The 25,453-nt window shown below is 41.5% G+C and overlaps 2 protein-coding genes across 5 annotated transcripts in view; one reads left to right on the top strand and one right to left on the bottom strand.

Moving 5' to 3' along the window:
• Positions 1–3,872: 3,872 nt before the first annotated feature.
• LOC117363515 lies at positions 3,873–24,113 on the bottom strand. 2 transcript variants are annotated; one of them, XM_033951369.1, is made up of 3 exons: positions 23,664–24,113; positions 8,401–8,961; positions 3,873–4,322 (listed from the first exon to the last, which is right to left on the bottom strand). In XM_033951369.1, the coding sequence occupies exons 1-3, from the start codon at positions 24,076–24,078 to the stop codon at positions 4,249–4,251; spliced, it is 1,050 nt and encodes a 349-aa protein (XP_033807260.1). In that variant the 5' UTR covers positions 24,079–24,113; the 3' UTR covers positions 3,873–4,248. The 2 variants fall into 2 exon arrangements, with proteins under 2 accessions (XP_033807260.1, XP_033807259.1); XM_033951368.1 differs by lacking the exon at positions 3,873–4,322 and having other exon boundaries at positions 8,013–8,961.
• An 801-nt stretch (positions 24,114–24,914) lies between these two features.
• Positions 24,915–25,453, top strand: part of CDAN1 (codanin 1) — a 122,995-nt gene continuing 122,456 nt past the window's right edge. For 2 of the 3 annotated variants that reach the window (XM_033951364.1, XM_033951363.1), the window contains exon 1: positions 24,923–25,051. In XM_033951364.1, coding sequence (XP_033807255.1) covers positions 24,956–25,051 — 96 coding nt within the window. In that variant the 5' untranslated portion in view covers positions 24,923–24,955. Of the gene's footprint in view, positions 25,052–25,453 lie in introns of all 3 variants that reach the window. The other variant, XM_033951365.1, reaches the window with a different exon arrangement.

Genomic DNA, 25,453 nt, shown 5'->3' with positions numbered 1-25,453 from the left:
ACCTTCAGTAGCCCATCTATGTTCCATTCCCATTGAGAACAGCTGTAAAGCAGCCACCTGGTCCTCAGTTAACACCTTCACATCCCACTGTATGTTGTCAATAACTCTCCTTGGAGACATGATCCTGGCAGCTTGGGAATTCCACACATGAGAATATAATGCCTGCTTGTCCTCAGAGAAAGCATAGTTATTCACCTATAGCAGGTGTTCTCCAAGGACAGTAGCATATATTCTCACAACCCTCCCACCTCTCCTTGTTGGCTTCATAGCATTGTTACTGAACTGATGGTCCCGTGAGCCAACATCGGGCAGGAAGGCACCAGCACACGTGTAGTATGGGCAATCTTAAAGTTTTAAAGTGACAATACACTTTTTGACTGTCTGTGCCGGGTTCCATAGATGACGTCACCCATATGTGAGAATATATGCCTGCTGTCTCCAACACGTAGCCCCCATAGTCCTCTAACATGGCCTGCAAACATTTGGCTGAAATACTTTTCAAATCCTGTAAATGCATTAATTTCAATCTCAAGTGTGTTACTCAGGTGTCTCATTTATGGAATTTGCCACTGTTAATCTAAAATAATGTGAATTTTAAAATTATATTTGTGAAGTGTTGAAGAATCAATATTGGTATTAATTTTTAATACCCAGTTTGAACAAGCAGGTCAAGGTGGTTTACCAAATTAGTAGTATGTGTAAGCCCGAGATCCTTTAGTGGTTCTCAAGAGCTTTCGCTTATTTACATTGCAGTCTTTACATGAAAAAGGTTGGGGACCACTGTTATAAACCAATGGATGCTAAAGTAATGTACCAGTAAAGAACCATTGGTGCTATAAACTAACAAAATAAGTTATAGTTTCTCTTACTATACATTAATACCTCCATGGTAAAAAAAAGAAGGTACTGTACTATATATCCCTGTGTATAAGCTTAATCTTTCAAATTATTGCCACCTTCACTTCTATGCAGGTCAGTCATCTACAGGTTCTTGGTGTGTTGTACAAGTTCTCCTTCTCCAGAGTTTCTTGGTAAGTGAATGAACAGCATCAGCAGAAAACTGTATAATCTGATTGCTTTTGGCTCAAGATATCTGATAGATATCTGTCAGTCTGGTAACCAACATGATTTGTCCAAGCCAGGTGATGTAGGGGCCTATTCATTAATGTTCTCTAAGCAGATAGTGAGTGAATTAGCATGTGCTGTTAGTGCACAGTAATTGAATGCTAGTTCGCCCATTAACTACATAGTGTTATAGGGTTTAGCACACAGCACTTTACTGCATGCTGACATTTGAGCAGCTCACTTGGATATGCATACTATGTTTTAAATAAAAGGCAGTGATGCATCCATGCTGTTAGTACAGTTCATGGTAAAATACTTTTCTGTTTCAAAACTGTATAGGAATATCCTGAAAATTCCTCATCAGTTACCACTTAGGCTTTGCATTCATCTATTTTTTGCATTTAATACATGGCAAGTGCAATGTTTTACTGCACTTCGGTGAAAGAACCCTTTAACTTTAAAGTATTGCTTTTGACTTGTAAAATACTCATTTTAAGTCAGCTTTTCATCTAGGGACTTGGCTTATATGCAGATATGTAAAGGAGAAGTCTTCAAACTATCTGCAGTAGGTCAAAAACTTCAGAAACCTGTAGCCTGAAGACTTGGTTGCTGTTGTAAGGTGCCATTGACTCGTGTTCGAGTACTAACAACTTGATGAATTACAGATCTAACAAGAAATTGGTTTTGTGCTAGTCCAGTAAGGCCTTGGTACTAGTGTTTAATAAGAAAAACACGTGCCTTCTGTCATTTTAAAACTTATCCTCTGTGCGGGGGCGGGAGGTCAGGTTTTACTGTGAAAGTATGTGCATATGTAAAGTTGAAAATACAGTCTACATGCAGTTTTTCTTTCCCAACCTAATCAAGCACTAGGAAAACTTCTCAGTGTGGCTAAAAGTGTGGGTCTACTTTTAGCCATACTGGGGAAGGGCAGTCTTCAGACAGATAATTAACTTGGGTAATTATTCTGATTTAAAACTGTTTGATTCTGCTTATAGTTACCATAGCTGATGCAAGTTTTTCTGTTTGAGGTAATGACCCTCACAATTTTGTGCTTTAGGAAACATCACATTTTGCTGTTAACACATCAAAGAAATAATAATAATAACTATTTTTGTATACCGCAATACCACAAACAGTTCAGAGCGGTTTACAGGGGAAGAGACTGTACATATACAGCAAAATATTGTCAAGTACATTAGTAACCAATTTCAATTACAAGAGAGTGCCGAGAAGGGATAGGTAAAACCGGAGGAAATAGAGTACATTGGTATGCAGAGAGAGGAAAGGGAAAACAGGAAAAGAAAGAGATACAGTTAGTGCTTAGTAGTACGGCAGGGAGGGAAGGAGTTAGAGAAATTTATCAGAGGTATGATTTGAGTGATTTCCTGAAGGATAGGTAGGAAGGAGCATATGAGATGAGGGTGGTCAAGCAGTCATTCCATTTGCCAGCTTGGAATGAGAGAGTTTTGTCAAGGAATCTTTTGTAGACACATCCCTTTGTGGAGGGGTAGGCAAACAGGTGGGCACTGCGTGTGTGGGTGGTGCCTGGAAACACAAAGTGGCGCGACAGGAATATCGGGGTTTGACAGAGGTTCATAAAGGTGATAATCTGTATTTAAATATGTAATTATTTCCCTCCATTTGTACCATATCAAGGCTTTGTACAGTGTGTTAAGTTCTGTTTTTAAATTTATTTTGTATTTTATTTTTATAAGCTGATTATAAATAAAATACTTGTTCAGCATGCAAACAAATTTTGCTTGTATTTTATCAATTATTTAGCTTAACAGTCTTTTAGATACTCAAATCCAGATTTTTCTTTTTGTATTCTGCTCTTGAAAAGTATATTTTTTCTGTGGATTCATCATAATGGGTTGTATGACCACCTTTCTGCTCAAGACACAGTACTGAATATGAATTGTTCAGTTTTGTTCTTTTAAAGAGCTCTGTAAGGAGCTTTTCAACGTTACCTATCTTATTGAATTTTTATCTTAAATTTCCAGATGTACACTGGGGTTCAAATGTTTTATTGTCCCCTTTAGTTTTTTTCCATTGTACCCCGATTCCCTGTATTTTCTTTCTTAGGAGTAGACCTCTGGTAAGAGCAAAATTAAAATCTCCACACCAAATTAGAAAATGCCATTGCTTTTGAGTGGTCCTTTCCCCGTTTATAAAAATAATCCTTGATTTGTATTAGGTGCATATGAGCAAAGTACAGTAATCAGAGAACCATTTATCTTTAATATAAGTATTATGTATCTACTTATCTTGTCATTTATTTTTTTCCATTTCCACTTCCACCTTACACACCTTAATAATTATAAAACTCACTTCCCCAAGCAAAAAAAAGTGTAGTAGTAGTTAGAGCAGCTGCCAGCCCCGTGTGACTCTGGGCAAGTCATTTAACTCATCATTGATCCAGGAACAAAATAATTACTCTACCTGTCTAAAATATTTTAACCACCTTGATTGTAACCACAGAAAAAGTGATATATCCAGTCCTATCCCCTTTACCATACTATAATTACATTCATGGTTGCTTTTCATGTCTCTCTCCTACAGGCATGAAACATCCACTCCACTTAATGCCTCCTTAAATACCCTGTTGCTTGGCCCTATTAAGCCCTTTAACATTATGAGTCATATTCAAAATTTGCTATCATTTCTTTTACCTTCTCTTTTCACTCTATTGGGGAGGGAAGTGAGGAAGGGGGTAGGAGAACATTATTTAAAATGAGTATTTAGACCATTTATATCCATTCAACCTGACAAGTTCATCCTATCTTAAAAAAAGAAACAGCAACTTGTGTGAGCAAAACAGTTTTATTTCAGCAATCCATATATATACACAAGAGAAAAAGTATTCAAGTAGATTGGCTCAGCAGATTAAAAAATTCACCCAGGAGAATAGGAATTGACATTTTCAATGTGTCACCAATGGGCTCATCCACAAACCAACCGTATGGCCAACCTTCGCAGTAGACACAGTATTTTTATAGCAGACAAGGCTCTGTATTTACTATGGTGTCCATAACTTCTGTGGTTGTTTCCCCCTTGGCGCTCAAGTCTCGCTCTAAAATCAGAGCACAACTAAGGATAGTAATCCTATCTCCATATGGCTATGCAGATGGGTTTTCAAATCTAATAGAGAGATGTCCACTGCCAGACTAATTTAGCTTCCTCTCATCCCAGATATTCTCTTTCAAGGTCAAGCTTGACATCCAGATCTGACATCTCCGAGCTTGAAAGCTTGGAAACTGAAAGAGAATGTAAAAAAAAAAAAAAGTGTTATTTTGGAAGAATCATAATGGTTTATCTTCCAGAAAATAAATAGTTTACCAATAAAGGGCCCTTTTTACAAAGCCGTGGTAGCAATGCTACTGTGGTAAATGCACCGAAACCCATAGGAATTGAATGGGCTTTAGTGCATTTACTATGACAGCATCGCTACTGCAGCTTTGTAAAAGGGGCTTAAAGCTTACACTATATTAAATAAAATAAAAGATTACACACACTAGTGTATGCAGAGGAAGTTAATTCTATCAAATTGCCAGTAAAAATTCCTTCTCAGAAAGTGAATATCAAGAGACACTGGTAAGAAATTCTTATCAGTCACTTTATTACCAGAACAATAAATGTTTGTAGGGTTAAAATTTCTTTAGCAGCTCTCTAGATAATATTTAGATTGAACTCTTGCTACATTCTTCCATTGAACCATTAGATGCCACTTTCCTTACTATCACTCACTTTATTGGCCACCATATAATATTCAGTAAGAGTTGAAAAGAGCTTTATATCTGTAAATTTACATATTTTTACAGATAAAGCTGTATTCCACTCAGATCCATTGTTTGTTGCAAGAGTTAATTTTGTTTGCAACTTAAGCAAAAAACGTTCTGCTATGTCACATCCTAATCTGTTAAAAGATTTAGGGTCTTGTTTTCAAAGCAGTTAAGACTGTAGTACCACACTGTAGTACCACAGCAACCTATGGTACTCTATGTCTAAGTGCTTTGAAAATCAACCCCTTGATGGGTCAATTACAAAAGGCACACAGGGCATCTGAATTGGTATTTATTTTGATGAATAAAAGCAAAAAGGTTTCCAGCCTCAGAGCCATCAATTTTTCACTGGCTTAGAGGATGCTTAGCAGATCAAATCAACCTGTTTCTTCATTAACCCTTACTCTACAAGATCAGTGGCTACCTGCGGTGCAGATGAAAGAAAAATGCAAAGCCACAACTTTCATATCTCATCTGTACCATAACTAAATAAACCCAAACCATACAGCATGTCACCTTACAGCTAGCTTGGGAATATTTTGTTTATTAATAAGAATTCTCATGTGTTTTTATCTATTGGGAAAATCCTTGATGAAAACTATCTTCGGGCAGTGACGCAGGTAATCTCTGCTCATCCCTACTCAGAGTAAAGCTGCTGCTTTAATTCTAACTTGCTCAGTGCAAATCAAGGTGGACTGGAGGTCATTACAGTAACTTGTAGAATTGGCAAAGTATGTGTGGGTTACAGAATCCCTGGCCTGAAATGTAGCTTAGTCCACTGCTTTGTGGTTTTTAGAGCTGCCACAAACAATTTCATGTGATGAACACGCTGGAACACAGGTTTGGTAGGAGGGGCCAGTCCTGGCCTCAAGCTCTCTCCTGCAGTAGTATTCAGCCCTGGCCATGGGATACATCCAGTCAGTAGGTTTTCAGGATATTCACAATGACTATGCATGAGAGTCTGCATACACTGCTGCCTTGGGATATAAATCTCTCTCTTGTAGATCCACTGTACATATCCTGAAAACCTGACTGGCTGGATGTCCCAAGGACTAGGTTAAGAAATACTGTTCAAGTTATTGCTTTCTTGGGTAAAATAGTGATAGGGCCATGCACTCTGGCACACCCCCTTCTACTTTCTGTATGTTTTTCTATTCTCTTCTGCTTCTGCGGTATACAAAGCATGCTCAATCTGATCTATAACAGCTTTGGAAACAATCCATAAAATGTACCATTTTTTAATAAGTCCTATTTTAAAAATATTAAGTCCTATTTTTAAAAAAACTGACAGGATCTTGCAAATAAGTTAATTTATAGAAAGCAAATTAGTCTAATAGTTAACCTCTTGGAATACCAACAACTCAGAATTAGAAAATTTGCTGGAATTTCTTGTCTTTAAAAGTGGTTTATAGCCTTTGCTTTTGAAGGCAGGTTCAATAGCAGGCTCTATGACCTCACAAAACTAGAATACTGATTTTTTTTTTTTTAACTAGGAGGCAACCAGCACTCTGCTAAGATGGTGCCAGCAAAAAAGGGGGTGGGGGTGAACTAGGGATTGCTCCTTCCCCCTACAGAATACCTACCATGGGGTAAGATTAGGAGCAGGGGTACAGCAGACATAAGGCCCTCAATTTTGACAGGGAGTAGTGCTTTTTTTTCTCCCATCCTCTTCATATTAGGTGGGAACATGGCAGCTCCACTAGAGGGCTTTGAATATCTATACAGGAGCCAGTCACCCAATATAGACTGCTGTGACAGGAAAGGGCTCGTTATACTGAAATTGTGTGTTCCCGTAGCTTAACAACATATAAAATTTCTCATGGGTTTAGTAACAAATGTAGATAAGTCAGGCGCTCAATTTATAGCCAGAATTAAATTTTGCATAAGTTACTAACTTGTGACTTTTTCATGGGTTAGTATATTTGGCTTCCTAACTACTTAAAGCAAAATGCAAGATACCTCCAATACTAAAATGTGTTACCACTGACCATTTAATAAATTATTTGTTAAAGTTTAGCATGAAATGAAAATAAGCCCATTTTATAACTCTGGGCTTCTTAACATGTGCTAATGCCTAGTAAAAGGGCCCCTAAATGTTTTCTACTGTAATAAAAAGTGTTCTAAAGCATTACATAATACCTTGAATGCAAAAACTTAAACACTACAGAATTTCCAAGGGTCAGATGTGACTAAATGGATAGTAGCAGTATATGGCATAAAGTCAGATTCTCGGCAATATGATCTGCACCAAATTTAAATGAGACTATATGAAGCAGTTTAAATGTTAAGGCAAAAAGGAATAATTCTTAATAAACCTCTAGGACATTTGTACTTTGGGAAAAGAACAAACTACAGGGCCAACATTTATACAGGTGCACAGGGGTTTGAGCACCAAACACCATATACTTACTAAAAAAAAGTGTCATTCTACTTATCTTCTGCCAGAAAATGTTAACTTAGATAGCTCCCCCACCATAACTAGCACTTAATTCTGTATTATCTAGAAAGTGGTAAGGGAAGGCTTACACAGTTTCGGGCACTTGCCTTTACCACCAATTTAAAGTGATAAAGACTACAGTATTGAGAAAAATCACCCAGGCCAATGTACTGATAATATCTCCCCCAGCAACACAGCCTGTGATAATAAGAATAGTTTTTTTTGATTGAAAGAATGCAAGCATACACTAATGTTAAAGAAGCTACATTCTAATCTGAATACAATTTCATCTGTTGAAGAAATTGTCCTCAGGCTGATGCGCTAAAAATGTAACTATTCCAAAACAATTACATCTATGACCACAAAAACAGTGTGGTTAAAAAGAGCCAAGAAACCCCTTCTTTTAAAACTATAGAACCCCCCCTCCAAAAAAAAAAAACGAAGTCAATGGCTTTGGCATATTTAAATACATTAAAACCAAGCACCAAATAAGTCAGCAATTTAAAGTTCATTTTCTTTGTCGGCTAATTTCAAGTTAAAGTGTCTAAAAGGAGTGCTATACTTATCTCTATGATCTGAAAGTAATTGCCACAAAGCGTGCTTGTATCAAAGTTATTTTTAAGTAACCAACTGGTACCTCACAGTTTCAGTAACATAGAACATTAATTGCTGTACAGCTGGTGCTCATCTGTGTGTGTATGAAATCTAAGTACAGGAGAAACCTGAGGTGGACAATTAAAATTTATTCCATTAGGACTGGGACAGACAGCTTAGCCCACAACCATAAAAGCTATCAAAATATACAAGAGATTTCTAGGGAAAAAGAAAGAGGAGAGAGGCTGAGCTGCTGTAATAGTTCTACAGTTAACTAATGGAGTCTGAAGTCAGTTATTGTTAAAGGCCATATGCAGTGGAAAGCCCCCCTGCAAACCTTGTGCAGACATGAAGTGGCAGAGGGGCATTTGCTAGTAGTCAGAAGACCTAAACTACCCTTGTTAAAGCTGCTATCCTGACTAGAACAGTATTACATATCTGCAAAACAGAAATAATAGCAGCCATTTGCATGTTCTTTCTTAATGTTCGGTAGATGTGGCAGTGGTGGAAAATCGGAAGGACCTGCTTCTTGTGACAGAGAGCTCGAGCTACAGCTGCTGCTCCGGCTGCTATTTCCAGTGAGTTGAGCTCGTCCGTTGTCCTTGACGCTCGGAGATCTGGGGCTCAGGTATCCTGCCGGGGTCTGGGTGGAGGTATTGCAGTAGACGGTCGAGCCGGCACTGTTTTTAGCATAGACATTCTTCATGGCCATAAGCGTGTGCGCCATGACACTGAGGTTGTTGTTCAGCTCTTGCATCCCATGCTGCAGCAGGCGGAGGTTGTGGTTGACATGGTCAAAGCCTGCTTGGATCACTCGGATCTGTTGCTGTTGGAGCTGCAGCAGGTTCTGCTCAGTCATTTCATTCTGTTCGGGCTGGGGTCGAATTTTAGTTTTGGCTTTGACCTTTCCCGATGGGCCGCTGTTGTGGGAAGCCAGGAAAGGCAGTTGCTCCTGACTAGGGGGCACCACAGCTGTGTCCTCTGAACTTTCTTCTGGCTCCACTATCTTCACTACTATCTCTTCTTTCAGGTCCATATGCTCAAGGCACGACTGGCTGGATGGACCGGGATCTTCCGTGAATCCTGCAGAAAGGAAAGATGGAAAACCCTTATTAAATGTTCTCTTAACCCCTCTTCTTACTTTGCCCCAATTTCTCATACCCAGTGGAGTAGCCACTTAATGGCTAGAGTTGCCGCATTAAAATTTCTGTTTTAAGCTGTACTAAATACAAAATTGAACATTTTAGAAAGGACCCTTCAACATGCCAAGTAAAAAAAACAAAAACTAACTGGTAAATGTCAGCCCAGGACAATGGAGGGCAGGGAAGTTGGCTTCTGAACACTCGGCTCAGCTAATGCCACAGGGTCACCCACAGTAGACAGAATAAGGCAGAGCTGTTCTTATAATCCAAGAATCCTTTTCTTTAGGATATATGAAATTTAGTGGTTACGGTTGGGAGAAGGGCGAGATCTGATTATGGGGCAACATTTCACAGATGAATACTAGCAACTGCCTGTAATGAGGACTTGCTGAGTGACAAAGATTAAAAACCATTTATTTCAGTTCCCCCCTCTCCCCCCATTTCTATATGGAAAGGCCGATGCTGCCTCTGTCTTTTATATGTTCTCTTATCTATATGGATTGCTGGAAGTCATTCCCTTAACTAATCAGCTTAAAGGATGAGGAAGCCATATAACAGCCTGAACAAGTCATTTACCAGGCAATGGGATACTATCTGGTTCTGAAAGCCTCTATGGCACCTTTCAAGTCTAGCTGTGCTTTGCCACCCTTATTATCCTGTCTTCTCCCTGCAGGGCATATTTCCACTTTAGAAGGACAGTGTCAACTATGTTTTTGGTACTTTCTCCTCTGCCTCCTCCTATAGGAAGCCAAGGAATTGCAAAACATGCTAGAAAACAAAAAAAACTGTGGAAAGCTGACATGCAACCCAAAACTTGGAACCCCCACATGTGTCTCTTAATGTGTTTATAAAAATGCTAAGCAAGTACTGTACATCGAATGCTCTTAAGAAAGGCCACACACAACCTACTGACTGGTAACCAAGTCAGCTCTTCTATGACGTTCTAGATAAGGTCTTAACTGCACATTGGGAATAACAACCCAAATCATAGTTACCAGATGCTAGGGTCCACATTGGGGGTCAGTGCCCAAGAAAAAGATCTGGGCGTCATTGTAAACAACACCCTGAAACAGTCTGCCCAATGTGTGGTGGGGCAAAAAAAAGCAAACAAGATGTTAGAGATTATTAGAAAAGGGATGTAAACTAGACTAATTGTTACAATGCCTCTAGCATGGTGCAACCTCACCTTGAGTAAGTAATTCAATTCTGGTCACCTTATTTCAAAAAAGATAGAGTGAAACTAGAAAAGATTTACAGAAGAGTGACTAACATGACAAAGAGGATGGAACTCTTCTCGTATGAGGAAAGGGGTTAGGGCTCTGCAGCTTGGAAAAAAAAGAGACGGCTGAGCAGTGGCGTACCTAGCATATGTGACACCCCCCCATCTGTATGAAAAACATGATTTTTAGTAACAAGCCACATATCACACATGAGTACCTAGGAAAGGGTAGCATCTTACATACTGCAGTGAGCAGTACATTAATACACCCATTGTAAAACTAAACAAGCTAGACTAGTACAGATCAATCCTTTCCCTCATTTTCCTTTTCAATTTATTTTCTGCATCTGTCTAGATTACGTTCTTACTACCCCAAAGCCAGCCTGCCTGTCTACTTATCTCCCTGCTGCGGGGAAAAAAAAAGCGCCTCTCCCCTTCCTTTCCCCCGGCCGACAAGAAGTCTTTCCAACATCAATTCTGACATTGTTCCGGGCCAGCCAATCACTGCCTGGCTGGCCCGGAACATCCTCTCAGATGTCAGAATTGACGTCGGAAAGACTTCTTGTCAGCGGGGAGAGGTAGGGCAGGAAGACCCGGACCTGGCCAGCTGTGCACCCCCCCCCCCCCTTGGTACACCACTGCGGCTGAGGGCAGCTACGATTGAAGTCTACAAAATCCTGAGTGTTGTAGATCAGGTAACAAGTCGATCAATTATTTTACTCCATTAAAAATTACAAAGATTAAGGGACACTCAAAGATACAGGGAAATACTTTTAAAACAATTAGGAGGAAATATTTTTTTTACTCAGAGAATAGATAAGACCTGGAATGCATTTCCAGAGGATGTGGTAAGAGAAGATAATGTAGCTGGTTTAAAAAAAAAAAAAAGTTTGGACAAATTCTTAGAGGAAAAGTCCATAAATTGCTGTTGAGAAAGACATGGGGGAAGCCATTGCTCGCCCTGGATCGGTAGCATGGAATGTTGCTTCTATTTGGGTTTTTTCCAGGTTCTTGTGATTTGAATTGGCAACTGTGAACACGGGAGACTGATTGAATAAGAACAGCCTTACTGGGTCAGACCAGAGTGGATGACAACATATTAAACTATTTCATTTCAGTTATTAAGATCACTTTGCCTAGGTTTACTATAGGTTAGTGCCTCTATTCACTAGCCGATACCATTTCAGGCTTAATTTGATTAATAAAAAGGGTCATAAGCTAAGAGGAGAAAATTATCTACAAGTAAGCCAACCAGAAAACTATGTAACAGGAAATACCCTAAATAATGAAAGTATGTTGCATGGTTTTTGCTAGCATCTAAATTTTCAAGCAGAAACTTAAGGCATCCATCTCCCTACATTTTATTAAGGTGACAGGTCAAATGCACGAAATACCCTGCTTTATATTTTTGAACATTTCTCCTCTTTGTCTTCTTTACATTTTTAGGGCTGTCTTTTGGATTATATTTTTAAAATCAGAATTAATGGTATTTTTTTTTTTTTTGCTGCAGTTTGCAACTGAGCAAGTCACTTGTACTTTTTTTGTACCTGGGGCAATGGAAGGTCATGTATATAATATGTAAACCACTTTGTAACCACAAAACAGCACTATATCAAATCCCCTCCCATCCCCAGATCCAATCTCTCTCCCTTCCTCCATGTCCAATCTTATTCTCTCCCCCCAGCCCCTCCATGAATGATACAAACTGCTGGAGTTCACCGTCTTCTACCTTCCATCAGTGGCCCCTTCAGTTCTGCTCATGGGTTTGCAGCATGAGCAGAACTCCCCCCCCCCCCCCACAGTCTATCTTAAAAGTTGACTTCCGTTGGTCTGCAGAAGTGGCAGTGTTACACACATGCTGCTTATGGCCTGCTCCAAAGCTTTCTCTCTAGCCCATCCCACTTCCTCCATCATCACTTTCTGTTTCTGCCTGGGTGGAGAGGGTCAGAGAGAAAGCTTCAGACCAGGATCCAGGCAGCCTATGGACAACTCTGCCAGGGAACCAAAAGAAGTCCACCTTTAAGGTCAACTGATGCGGGGGAGAGGGGAATATGTCAGGCTGCACCATGGACAGGGATGGGAAGGCAGCAGAAGATATGTTTGAAGGAGACAGATACTTCAGTGTTGATTTTTAATCTTATTGTAAAACGCTTTGTACCTTAGGATAAGCGTTCAATCAAATATTTAAATAAACGTGAAACTTGATTAATCTTTTTAATCATGAGTAATGCATTAATTACAGAGTTGATGCCAATTACAACACAGCCCCACTTTCTTTTCCTTTGCTACACAGAAGTACGTACTAGGGGGATGTTCCAGAGGTTTTCCCAGCCCTGGTTTTAATCATAACTAAAATTCAGCACCAAGAAAATTAGATATAGCAATTGATGTTTTCACAGGGCTTTTTGTTGCTTGAAAGCTACTAAAGATTTCTATGGTGTTGCCAGCTGCACATAAATGCTGCCTATGCCTCTTAACATGACTAATTTTCAAAGAAATTCTAAATACTGTCATTGTGAGTTCCATGGATTTTAGTTAATTTTTGAAGTACATAGAGGTGCTTGTTAGAAAATGTTGGTTTAATTACTACAATAAAAAAAATATTTCACATGATACACTGTAGGGAATTGGAATTGTGTTTGCACACACAAGTTTCAAGTTTCAAGTTTATTGGTTTTTGATATCCCGATCATAAAACAAATATCTGACCGGTTAACAATAAAAAGTAATTTTTTAAAATAAAGTAAAAACTAGTTATAGGTGTGTAGAAATATATTGGTGAAACATATTAGACATATACAGACAGACATGACTGTGGGGTTAAAAGAAAAGGGAGGGAAAAGTTACATAAGATAAAAAGAAATGGGGAAGAGGGGAGGGATAAACATAAGGACAGGGGAACTTGGTATGAGTGGTATGCTCAGGAATAACTGAAATGTGAAAAGCAAGAAGTAGGACTTTTGGTATAAAGGTAAATAAGTAGATGGTTAGAAGAGATTAGGATTTATTAAAGGCATCTTGGAATAGAAAAGTTTTAAGATTAGTTTTGAATTTGGCTAAATGGGTCTCATCCCGTAAGAGTTGGGGGAGAGAATTCCATAGCGTAGGTGCTGTTACGGCAAAATTAGTCTTTCTTGTATAGTATGATTCTTTTAGGGAGGGGATAAAAAGGAGTTTTTGGTCTGTAGATCGTAGAGTACGGGGAGAGCTTTGAGGGATTAACAGTTTGTCTAAGAATAGTGGCAGGCGAGAAAATTTGATTTTGAAGACGAGTAGTAGAATTTTATAGATTATACGGTGTGTGACTGGGAGCCAATGAGCCTCCTTAAGAAGCGGAGTAACGTGTTCGAATTTACCTATTTTGTAGATGAGTTTAATGGCGGTGTTTTGTATAATCTGCAAACGGCGTAGTTCTTTTTGAGGTAGTCCATTTAATAGTGAATTGCAGTAATCTAAATGAGATATAACTAGAGAATGGATAAGGATCTTAATCGAGTCAGTATTTAAAATGGAGATAAGTGAACGAATAATACGAAGTTTAAAGAAGCAAGTTTTTACTACTGTACTAATGTGATCATGAAAGGAGAGATCTTGGTCTAGTGTAACGCCAAGTAATTTTATTTTCGTATCCATGTGTTAACGGTGTGGATTTGATGTAGATAGTTCCAGGTAATATTTCAGATTTTTTGATAGGAATAAGTAAGCCACAAGATTTAGTAATGTTAAGTGAGAGTTTGTTAGAAAACAGCCAATCACTTAAGGTGTCTAATTTAGAGTTAAGATCATTGATGGCCGAAGAATTAGAGGTATTAATAGGGTAAAGCAGCTGGATATCATCAGCATATGCGAAGATTGAGAATCCTAGTGATTGTGCTAAAGAAAGAAGAGGAGATAAAAAAATGTTGAATAGAAGTGGGGATAAAATAGAACCCTGCGGAACTCCAAAGGTTTGTGTTACTGATGGGGAAGTTTGGTTATTTATATGAACTTTGAAGTTGCGTTGATGAAAATAAGCAACGAACCAGTTGAGAGCAGAACCTGTGATGTTGCAGTCTGATAGTCTAGATAATAGTAAAGAATGGTCAATGGTATCAAAAGCTGCAGATAGGTCTAGTGAAATTAATATAACCGATTTTAAATGATCATGAAAATAGTGTATTGAAGAGATGAGACCTAATAATGATAATTCTGTAGAATGTGAAGTTCGAAAGCCTGTTTGATAAAGTAACTCCCCTAGGTGACCAGGTCTCAAAAACCAGTCCACAGATTGAAATGTGACTACCACTACTATGGCTCCTGCTGCCATTTTTCTGGCAAGGCATCACTTATCTCCTTTTCCCCCCCCCCTCCTCCAGTTTTGATTCTGAGGAAGAGAACAGCTGCAGATAGTATCTGATCAGCAATTTAACACCTATCTATGCTTAGGTCCTTCTGGCTCAAAAAGGACCTAAACAAGAAAAATGACGACGAGAAAACCTCACACTGTGCAATGAAAATGTACAATAAAAATGAGGCAACACCAGAATGGAACTTATATTATTCACTGACTTTAAACCTATATTTAAAGGAGGAAAAAAGACCAAAACTCCCATCAAACTCTCACAATTGGCTATACAAGCCTATTGAGTGGGATTTCCTCAATCATCGGTCAAAAAAACCTCCAGGTAATAACTGTCATGAATGTACAAACAAAGGTCTTTTAAGATAAGTTATGCTGTTCTAATAAATTGTACATTACCTGGAGGTTTTTTTAACCGATGATTGAGGAAATCCCACTCAATAGGTTTGATGGGAGTCTTGGTCTTTTTTTCCTCCTTTAAATATAGCTTTAAAGTCAATGAATAATATAAGTTCCATTCGGGTGTTGCCTCATTTTTATTGTACATTTTCAAGAAGGACCTAAGACAGTAAGTCTCCTAAGTGTGGCCCCCAAACAGTTGGCTGAAGTGCTCTTCAAATCCTATAAAAGCTTTAATTTTAAACAGTTTTTGTTGATGACAGAAGCAGTATAAACCACCAAAGAGGTACAGTCTCAACAATAATAAAAAAAGCAGATACAAAACGCAAAGGAAAACTAACAGGCAAGTCATCAATCTTTTATAGAACTTCCGACAACCCACCATTCCCAAGAATCTCTTCCCCCCTCTCAGGTTCAACTAACCATAAAGACAAACGAGCAGAAACAGATGAAGAAAAACTGAATCCATGAGCGACTTGTACTTTCAGTACCCCCATGACAATGACAGGACTAGACCCCACACCCCCACCCTCAAAACAAAACTTCCCCAGGTAGGTGTGCACTCAGTAGAAGTCTTCAATATGCAACTGCAGGTTTCCTTTAAATGCTTTAATTTCAATCTTGCCCACTTGATAAAGAAACAGTAAACAATCTCTTAAGTGTCTTCTTATTCAGGTGTCATTTATGGAATTTGCTAGAGTTGATAATCCATAAGTGAGTAAATATATATCCTTGAAGTATAGAATAAATAAACATTAAAAATTAGTATTAATACGCAGTCTAAACAAGCAGCTCAAGATAGTTTACAAAATTAGTAGTTAGATTGTCTGTAAACTTGAAATCATCTGGTTGCCCTCAAAGCTCTCATACTCACACTGCAGCCCTTCTACATGAAAAAAGTTGGAAACCATTGACTTAACAGAGGTCAGGCCAGGGCTGGACAGTGTTTAATACCCCTGGACACTAACCACCTTTCAAAACTGATTAAATGGAAGCTAGGACCAGTGGGCCCTTAGGCAGTACCCTATGGTCCCAATAGTTAGACTAGCTGTGGCTCAGGAATCCAGGCTTCAGCTTTATGAACAACCTCAGCGGGATGCAGGTGGCTGGCTAGGGGAAGAAAGCTTGTTTATTAAAAATAAATGGGGTAGAAGGGGAAGGCAGAGAAAGTAATAGGATTATAGTATATACACTTGAGATTTTGGGGCAAAAAAAGAAGGCCCAAAAATGGGGATGTTTGTTTATATTTGGGGCAGTGCTACCCCACCCCCCTCCCGAGCCTGTTGCAGACTTCTGCTGGGCCTACCTTGAGACCTGGTGGTCCAGGACCCTTTAGTCTCCTGTCCCAGCCAACACTAATAACTTTTATCTCCCTCCCCCGCCCCAGTGTACTTTTTAAATCCCTGGTGGGCCAGGACAGCAGGAATCCCTCATGCCTCCTGTCCCAGCAGATTCTAATAATTTTTACCTCCCTCCCACCTCTCCCCTGTGTACCTTTAGAATCCTTGGCGGTCCAGCGGTGAACCACGGAATTGCAGGAAGGTCACTCCTGCCGCAGTTCACTGTTGGACTGCTAGGGATTCTAAAGATACATGGGGAGGAGGCGGCTGAAACAGGAGGCAGGAGGGATCCCTGCTGTCCTGGCCCACCAAGACTTACAGCAGGCCCAGTGGAGGTCTGCAAGGCTTTGGGAGGGAGGGGGTACAGAATATAGAACTTGTCAGGGAGGGAACGGGCGGAGTGCAGAGACTGGCAGGACAAGAGGGAGTGAGTGAGAGGGCTAGATGTAGATCCTGGCAGAGCAGTGAAGGAGGGGGAACAGGGTGCATAGCCTGGCAGGGCAAGGTACTGCACTTGAATATTGACCCCCTTAGTTTATATTAGAGTCAACCTTTTTCCTTCTTTTTTGGGGGGATAAAAGGTTACTTTGGTTTATATTCAGGTCAGTTTATATTCGAGTATATTCAGTAGGTCTATCCTAAAGGTTGTTTATTAGAGAAAGTATAAGTCATTGAGAATGCAACAAAAAAACAGAAGTACTCGTGGTGGAATTCTGTGCTACTGCATGATGCAGAATTTCCACAGAATTTCCCTTTTCCATGCAAAATCTTGGCTGTCAGCTTCTCCAGGTTGCGGTATCTGCAGCGATTCCCACATGCTGCCTGTCACTAACCTGGAAGTCTCTCCGGCTGCAGAGGGAAGGATTCTATGTTAAAGACAGGCAGCATGTAGGAATCACTGTTGATAGCGCAACTCAGAGAAGCCTTAGAGTACATAGAAGGGGATGAAGGAAAGATGTAGACACAGGGGGGAGAGGTGAGGAAGGAAAGATGCTGGCACAGGGGGAGGGAGAATATGCATGTTGAGGGGAGAGTGAAATTGCAAGTGATGAGGGAGAGGTGGTGCATGGAGGGAGATAGAGAGGTTTGACCAAGGGCACAAGGGAGGTGTTGGACATGGATAAGAGGGAGGGAAAGATACACAGGAGGTGAGAGGAGGAGGAGGGATATGTTGGATCCAGGAGCAGAATGGAGCGATGAAGAGATGCCTGGCAATAGGAGTGAGGGAATAGAGTGGGAGAAATGCTGACCCATGGGGGGGGGGGGGAGTGCAGGAGTGGAGAGTACAGGAGGGAAGAGAAAGGGGGATTTCAGGCTACGAGGGTGTGGAGGAAAGGAAGAGGGAACAGATGCTGGGCTATAAGGGTGGAGGAAGGAAGACACTAAAAATGGTAGAACTAAGTGGGAGGAGATGGTGGCAAGGAAACAGATTAGAGGAAAGATATTACAGAGGGTGGAAATATGCTAATGGGGAGTATGTTGAAGATGAAAGGGAATGGAGGACGGGAAAGAAGATGGAAATTTATTAGGTAGCTGAAAAATGAAAAAGAGGAGGGTAAGAAAGAGGCAGATAAGAACTAAAAAGGAATGATCAATATATCAGAAGCAGGTGCAGTGAGGGCATAGACAGGAGAGAGGAGAAGAGACAAACAATAGCAGCAGCCCCTTGAAAGAGAATTGGCAGACAGGAAAGTAGAAAAGTGAAGCAAACCAACATGATGGAAAAATAAAACATCTAGACCACAGTTCTTCAACTGCCGGTCCGCAGAAACTTTCTGCCGGTCCGCGCAGGGCCGGTGAGATCTACGAATTAAATTTCCTGTCGGGCATCTCTTCCCCTTTCCCTTCCAGGGCCGGCGTTAAGATCAGCTGCGGTACTGCTACAAGTGGCCGGCAAAAAGAAAGACAGAAGCCGCGGGACTTTTGCTCTTGCCTACATCGCTATAGGCTCTGCCGATCTTGATCCCGCCCCCTTCTGAAGTGACTTCCTGTTTTTGAGGGGCAGGATTGAGACAGGCAGAGCTTGTAGCGAATAGCAATTCAGGCAAGAGGAAAGGTCCCGCGGCTTCTGTCTTCATTCTAGCTGTCTGATTTAGCAGGACCATAATTGAAGGTAGGGTAGGTTTTGCTTTGTTATTGCTGCCAAGTTTAGCGGGACCGGGATCGAAGGTAGGGCTAATAGCAATCGAGTGCTGGAAGAGTGGATCGGGGCCAGCAGCCAAGGGAGGAAATAAGAGATGCTGGATTATAAGGAGAGGGAAAAATGTGATATAGGTGTTGTTGGAAGGGGATGGTAGACCCAGGAGGGGGGGATTGGTGTGACAGAAGGAAGATGGTGGATCCCCATGGGGGAGGATAGTTATTGGAACTAGGTGGGAATTGGAAGAATAGGTACACAAAGATAGTTGCTGGACCTTGCAGGGGGCAGAGAGACATGGAAAATGCTGAACAGGAGGGTGGAGTATGAAGACAGAAGTAAGATGTTAGACAGGGGTAGAGGGAGTAGGGAGACAGAGGGGATATGCTGGACATGGTGAAGGGGGAATAGGGAGACAAGGAGAAGATGCTGAATAAGGAATGGAGGGAGTAGGGTAATGGAAGGTATCTGCTGGATTAAGATGGGGAAAAGAGGGGAGGCACTGGGATGGAGAAAGATGGTGGATTGGCTGGATGGCTCAGCAACAGGAAGAAAAAAAGAACACAGGAAGATGCTTGACATGGAGGTTGTAGGGTGAAGGAAAAAAGCAGACTTGACTGAGTAGGACTTGACGGAGTAGGTGGGAAATGCTGGACACAGGGTGGATGCAGTAAAAAAAAAAAAAAAAAAAAGGAGGTTCTGGATATTGGAATAATAGGTAGAAGACAGGAAGGGACAGAAGTGGCAGATAGATTGAAGACCTTGGAAAGAAATTTAAGAAAAGACAGAAGAAAGCAGAACAAAATGGGCAGATAATAAAGGTAGAAAAAAATAATTTTATTTCTATTTTGTCATTAGAATATATCAGATTTGAACTATATATCCTGCTAGAGACATAACTGGGGACTGCAAAGCCCAGGCAGTGCTTCTTTAGCTTCCAGCACTCCTCTAACACTATTCCTGTCATGTATGACTGCAGTATTCTGTTAGCATGATATTTCTGTGTAGCATTCTGTAATAATTTGGCTTGTTCAGTTTTCTTGATAGTGGAGGGGATATATGTGAAGGGGAGGGGAAACAGGGGTTTTGTTGGTCCTTGCTCTGTATATTTGTATTTATAAAATGACAATTGTACAGAATATTGTTTCTTTTTATACTTTAATAAAATATGTTCAATATAAAATCATAACTGAGGCTTGTGCGGATGGGATAAGATGGTTTGCGGGGACCGAACTCGCGGAGACGGGGTGAAAATGTTTTTTTAAATTTCAGTCTTAGTAGTTTGCCGGTCCACAAAATAATTCTTTTATTTCCGCCGGTCCATAGGTGTAAAAAGGTAGGTATAAAAAGGTTGAAGAACACTGATCTAGACAACAAAGGTAGAAGAAAAACATTTTAAATGTCCTAAATAGAATAAGGATAATAACTAGCAAAATTATTTAAATTTTGACAAATAAACTTGCAGAATTTGCTATTTTCTTGTGCGCAGAATTCTGAATTTGTTTTGCACAGAATTCCGGCAGATGTAATCAGAACACCAAACAACTACAACTCTGTTAAACACAGGCAGTTCCTGGGTTAAGAACGAGTTACGTTTTTAAAACTGTTCTTAAGTTGGATTTGTATGCAACTCAGAACTTGTAGATTTTAAGATTCTTGCTGCTTACCTCTGCTCCCAGATGACAAAAGGGCCAACTGTCCCTACCAGTATTCCCTCTAAGATACAGCATGCACAACCACACACTGTTCTTAATGCTGCAAGAGAAGTGTAGGAGTCTGTGCCATTGGAAACACTGCTCAGTGAAATCAAATGAAGCTACAACCACATTCTTAAGCACAAGTCGTACATAAGTAACTCAGGGACTGCCTTCACAGATGTTAGAATCCCACCTCCCCACCCTTCCTTTTCCTAAAGGAGATTCATAAGAAATGTACTGTTAAAAAATTACATAAGTTATTTACATAATTTTAGATTTTGGCACAAATCCCTAGAAGGCAAGAAATTTAACATTATATTTTAGCATGGTTGCTGGAATCTTCCACTAGGCTTTGCCTTCAAGTGCCAGCAGTGAAATGTGCCAGGTTGGAAGCTACCTGTAAGGGGGCTTTTTAAAAATTTTTTTATTTGGGTCCAGTCTTATGGAATGCCCTACCAATAGAATTGCAGGAGAAGCAATCCTTATTATGATTTGAGAGGAATGAAGGCTTATTTTCAGCAGGCCTTCTAGATACTGTTCCCCAGCATCTGATGTCGAGAGCTGTGTCTATGAAAGTGTTAGTATGCGTTTATCTTGGTTACTACAGTTTGATGTGTATGAATGATGTGATGAATTATTCCTTTTGGGGAGGGGACTTTTTCTATTTTGAATGGAGTTCTGTTTCTTGAATGTTTTAATTGATTTTATCATACACTGCTTAGTTTGCTATGGTAATGACATTGAAATAAAACTGTTTGTATTTAAAAGCACTCTAAGAGTAAGCCTTTAAGTGGGTCTTGAATAGTCAGAGAAGGAATCTCCAGGCTGAGGGTAACAAAACAAAGTAATAATAATAACACCATTTTTGTATACCGTAATACCACAAGCAGTTCAGAGCGGTTTACAGAGGAAGAGACTGTACACAGACCGCGATGTTACAGAGAAAAGTTTCAAATTACATTAGTAAACCGAGAGTAGTTAGGTATATCCGGAAGAATTTCAGAGATACAAGGTAGGAAGGAGTCAGAGAAATTTATCAGAGATAGGTTTTAATTGATTTCCTGAAGGATTGGTAGGAGGGAGAATTGGAAATGAGGGTGGTTAGACATTTGTTCCAAGCAGAGAGTATGTGCCAAGTAGAGAGTATGGAGATAGTAATGGAGAGGAGAGGCACAGAAAAGAACAGCTTTCCAGAGAACAAATCGTGACCTTAGAATTACAGGGTTCTAAGTAACAATTTTCAGTATTTTTAACTTCGATGACTTCCGGGTTCCATCATGTAGATGTTACAACACTCACGAGGATTTATTGCAACTTAACCGTTCCTTCATTTCATAAGAAATTACACGATTCTATGTACAGAAATTAGTCTATGCATGGGATTACAAGGTTCTAACTGCGAGAATGACTTTTGGTACAGTTAGAACCATGCAATTCTAAGGTGGCGAAATGTCAAGAGGTGAGGAGAAGGTGCTTCCATTTCCACCATTAGAAATGTCTAAATAAATAACTTGGTACCAAGCATGAATTGAACCTTACACCTAAACTAGAGTCTGTGAAGTCAAATTCACATTCAAGCCCCAAAGGAGAAGAAAAAGGTGGTCTATCTGGACTCCAGAGGTGACATTTTTCCAAAAAGAATGAGACAATTATTTAGAAAGTGTGAAGATGTAAAAGAGAAAACCAAAAAGGAAGAAACAGGCACTTGAAATAAAGTGGCTACTAGCTCTGCTTTTAATGAATACAAAGCTAGAGCTGAAGCATAATAAAGGGTGACAGGTCAAAGGTGCGCAAGACAATCGCACGTGGACAAAATCGCGCAGACAATTGAGCGCAGCGACAACTCAGCGCAAGACAATTGAGCGCAGCGACAACTCAGCGCAAGACAATTGAGCGCAGCGACAACTCAGCGCAAGACAATTGAGCGCAGCGACAACTCAGCGCAAGACAATTGAGCGCAGCGACAACTCAGCGCAAGACAATTCAGCGCGCCACTAGAGGCCGCTTGCCCATCGAAGGACACGCGCACGTACAGCACGTGAACACGTCATCACGTCAACACGTGCTCAGTATGATTCCCTTGACTCTTTGCGTTTTCAATATAAGTCACGTGAATGCATTTTCGTTACCATGGTTACGTTTCCACATTATATATGTCCACCGAACAGCCCGCCTTCCTTTCGCTGCCTGACCGTGTCCGTTATAGGTAAAGATCTGGTTTTGCTAGTACTTGATCTATAACGAATATTTGTCTTGCACGGATTTTTCTCGCCTCGAACGTCCACATTTCTTCATTTACAGGTATGTTTATATTTCCGCTTCACGCGCAAGAAAAGGGAGGGTATGATTATAAAACTGAGGGTTGTGTCTTGCATGCGCGCAATTGTCTATGAACCATAATAAAGGCACCCAAAGGTGCCATCAGAGCTCAGGCTATGCCAATGTCACAGCTGCTTATGTGCTGCAAAAATCACCCATCCACAAAAAAAGATTGTTGAGATTTAGGATAAATAGCCCAGCTTTGCCTGCTAGTCTCTCGCTGGCATTCTTCCATTTGTGAAGCATGTATTTCTCTATTTCCAGTAGAGGATCTTCCAGAGTCAAACTAGAAACACAAGTGATTTGGGATAAGCCTTTAGTGAGCAACCCCTGGAACAACTTCACAAACAAATAAATACTTAGTACATGGCCTTGGGGCTCTGGCCCCAAAACAGACTTCATGGTGAGGTTGGGATATTCCTGTTAAGCTCCACCAAGTCTACACTTCACCAAAATAGTTATTAGCACTATAGAAATGAAGACAAGCAAAAGTCTTTGCCAAAGACACGAACGATTTCCCGATTTTTACAACGCTGCCTGCAGACAGCTTAATAATGAAGATACAAAGGGAGAAACCACAGGCAATGTGCTATTCATGATGGCCAGATCGGAGCTACAATACCATCGTGAATTGATCCGATTTGCTGGCACACTCCCCGAGTTTAATCAGCACCATGTATCCCCGCCTCCGTTTATTATTTAAATGGTTTGATGAATGGTTCCACTAACTTGTAACATGCTGTACACTTTTCTACTACACTAGCGTCGAGTAGGTGAAGTCAAGCAGGATTTTGATACATTTCCTTTTTTGGGACTTTTTTTTAAAATGTTTGCAGCGAATCACGTGTGTGTACGACGGGGTGGGGGCTCCTAACCCCCTAATTCAAAAAAAACAAGATTTGAAAATCGCTACTAGGTCATTATCATTGCTAACGGAGCTGCAAGCAGGGCGCGCGCAAAGACCATGGGCTGCTCACAGACACACCTCACCGGGAACATGCCAGGATTTTTACTGCATCTTAATTAACTACCTCTTCCCTACCTAATCCCCCCCCCCACCCCACCATAAGGCCGATCATCATCTGTGTCATGCATGAAGTTTATGTGTGTCGTCCCCCCAGGAGAAACTAGCCTCTACTCAACAGTTTAGCAAAGCCATCAGCCTAAGGAGAATGGCTGCCCCTCTCACTCACCGTGATCTTCCACCGGGGGGGCGAACACAGGCAGATCCAGGGTATCGAAGCCGCCCACTATCGGCAGCGTCTCGGGCTGGACGGACCCGTACACCAGGTCCACCTGCGACGAGATCTCCTCGGGCAGAGGCATCGGCCCGCCATACACCTCGGAGATCCGGCAGACCTTGCTCCGGTCTCGCCTCTTCAGGTCTCGCCAGCGCTTCTTTAGATCCTCCACCTCCCGGGGGCAAGCGGCCACTAGGTTTACCTTGTCCATAATGTACTCCCAAACGCGTCGCTTTTGGCCAGGGGAGGCCCGGTGAGAGCCAGCAGCGAACAGGACGTGCTCGTGCTTCAGGACCTGCTCGATGAGCACTTGCGTCTCCGCCTCGTTGAAATTAGCCTTGCGTCTTTTGGGCGAATCTTCAGTCATGGCGCCGGGGCCGCTTCCTGCGCCCCTCCACGATTCGACAGAAAGGGAACGGGAAGCAGAGCCACCAGCGGCCACAGAGAGAAATGCAAACCCCGGGCCGCTAGGCCAGCTCCGCCCCGCCAGCGCAGACAAATACCGCGCATGAGAGGAAAAAGACGCGCAAGGGAAACCTCAGCGCAACGCGGGCGCCCCATGCCCCGGTTGTTAACTGGGCGAAGCCGCCGCTCAGCTGCGTGCGCCTTTCAGCGGCCACGCCCCCCACTGAAAATCCCAGAGGAGCGCGCCGGACCTCCGGCTCGAACCGCGCAAATCTCGAGGCCATCTCTAACCCGTTGCAGAGCGACTGGAAGAGCACGCGACGCCCTGAGCTTCCGAAACACCACTGCGGCAGTATCTGATGCTCAGTCCCCACCTTTGCTGAAGGCTGGCCACGCCCACTTCTCCTCTGTTTGGCGGGCAGAGGCGCGAGTGCACCGTTTCCCGGGCTTTCTTTTGCAGTACTGTAGGTTTTAGTTTCTTAAATCCACGTAATAAGGAGCGGCTCCGCCCCCTCCGCTTGACGCTACTACAAGTTCACTCTGCGCTTTTGATGGTAATAGTCTGATTTCCACCTGCTGCTACTTGAGCACCCGGCGAGCTGAGACTTGTCCTGACTCTGTCATTGTTGCTGCACACGTTCCTCCACTTAAGCGGGTGTTCTTTCCTATAACTGAGAATACCAGACGAGAGTTTGTTGCCTCCACCGACAAACAGCTCGCGCTCCAGTGTCTGGGAAGCAACTTGGAGGTGGGGCACACACCCCGCCACCCCTTTGAGTAGACTCGGCCTTTGCTGCCAGGACTGGGGCTATGCGCACGCGCCCTTGCGGCAAGCTGGAATGGCGGCTGTTTTGGAGTTAGTGCTGCGAGAGGAGGTGTCAGTGCGCGTTTTGCTATGCTGGATAAAAGAGAGTCAAGAGCTTCAGGTATCCGAGGTAACGGCCACCTTCTCTTCTCCCCCCACCCCCCTAAAAAAAAAAAAAAAAAGCAAACGGACTTTAGTTGTGCTACTAAAGTAAGCCCAGCACTGAAATGAGTATTAAAAAAAAAGTTTTGGGAAAATCCTATGGTGGTAGCTAAAGGCAGCTGACTGCTGAGCCATCCTTTTCTATAAATGGGTCTGGAGGCTGCTTGAAACTATCTGCTGTTTCTTGCGCGTGAGCTACCGTAAAACCTTCCTTCTCTGTTTAGGTTAGGCCGCCATCCCCTTTTTCGAGGCTTTGTACACAGCGTTTTCTATAATATACTTAATGATAGCTACTTTTTGAATAACTCTGTACGTTTTAAATAAATATAAAAAAACACATAACCTTAGATAGTTTCAGTACTCTTCCACT

Source organism: Geotrypetes seraphini, chromosome 7 (assembly GCF_902459505.1).
Source record: "Geotrypetes seraphini chromosome 7, aGeoSer1.1, whole genome shotgun sequence".
NCBI classification, from domain to species: domain Eukaryota; kingdom Metazoa; phylum Chordata; class Amphibia; order Gymnophiona; family Dermophiidae; genus Geotrypetes; species Geotrypetes seraphini.
The sequence above is the reverse complement of the archived record's forward strand: the minus strand, read 5'-3'. Positions and strand labels throughout refer to the sequence as shown.

What these genes read in the sequence shown, in the direction of transcription:
- LOC117363515 (XM_033951368.1), bottom strand. Translation starts at nt 24,078, where the DNA reads ATGACTGAAGATTCGCCCAAAAGACGCAAGGCTAATTTCAACGAGGCG. An exon ending in CCCCCCGGTGGAAGATCACG is followed by an intron (nt 8,962 to 23,663) that starts GTGAGTGAGAGG and finishes TCCTTTCTGCAG; the next exon opens with GATTCACGGAAGATCCCGGT.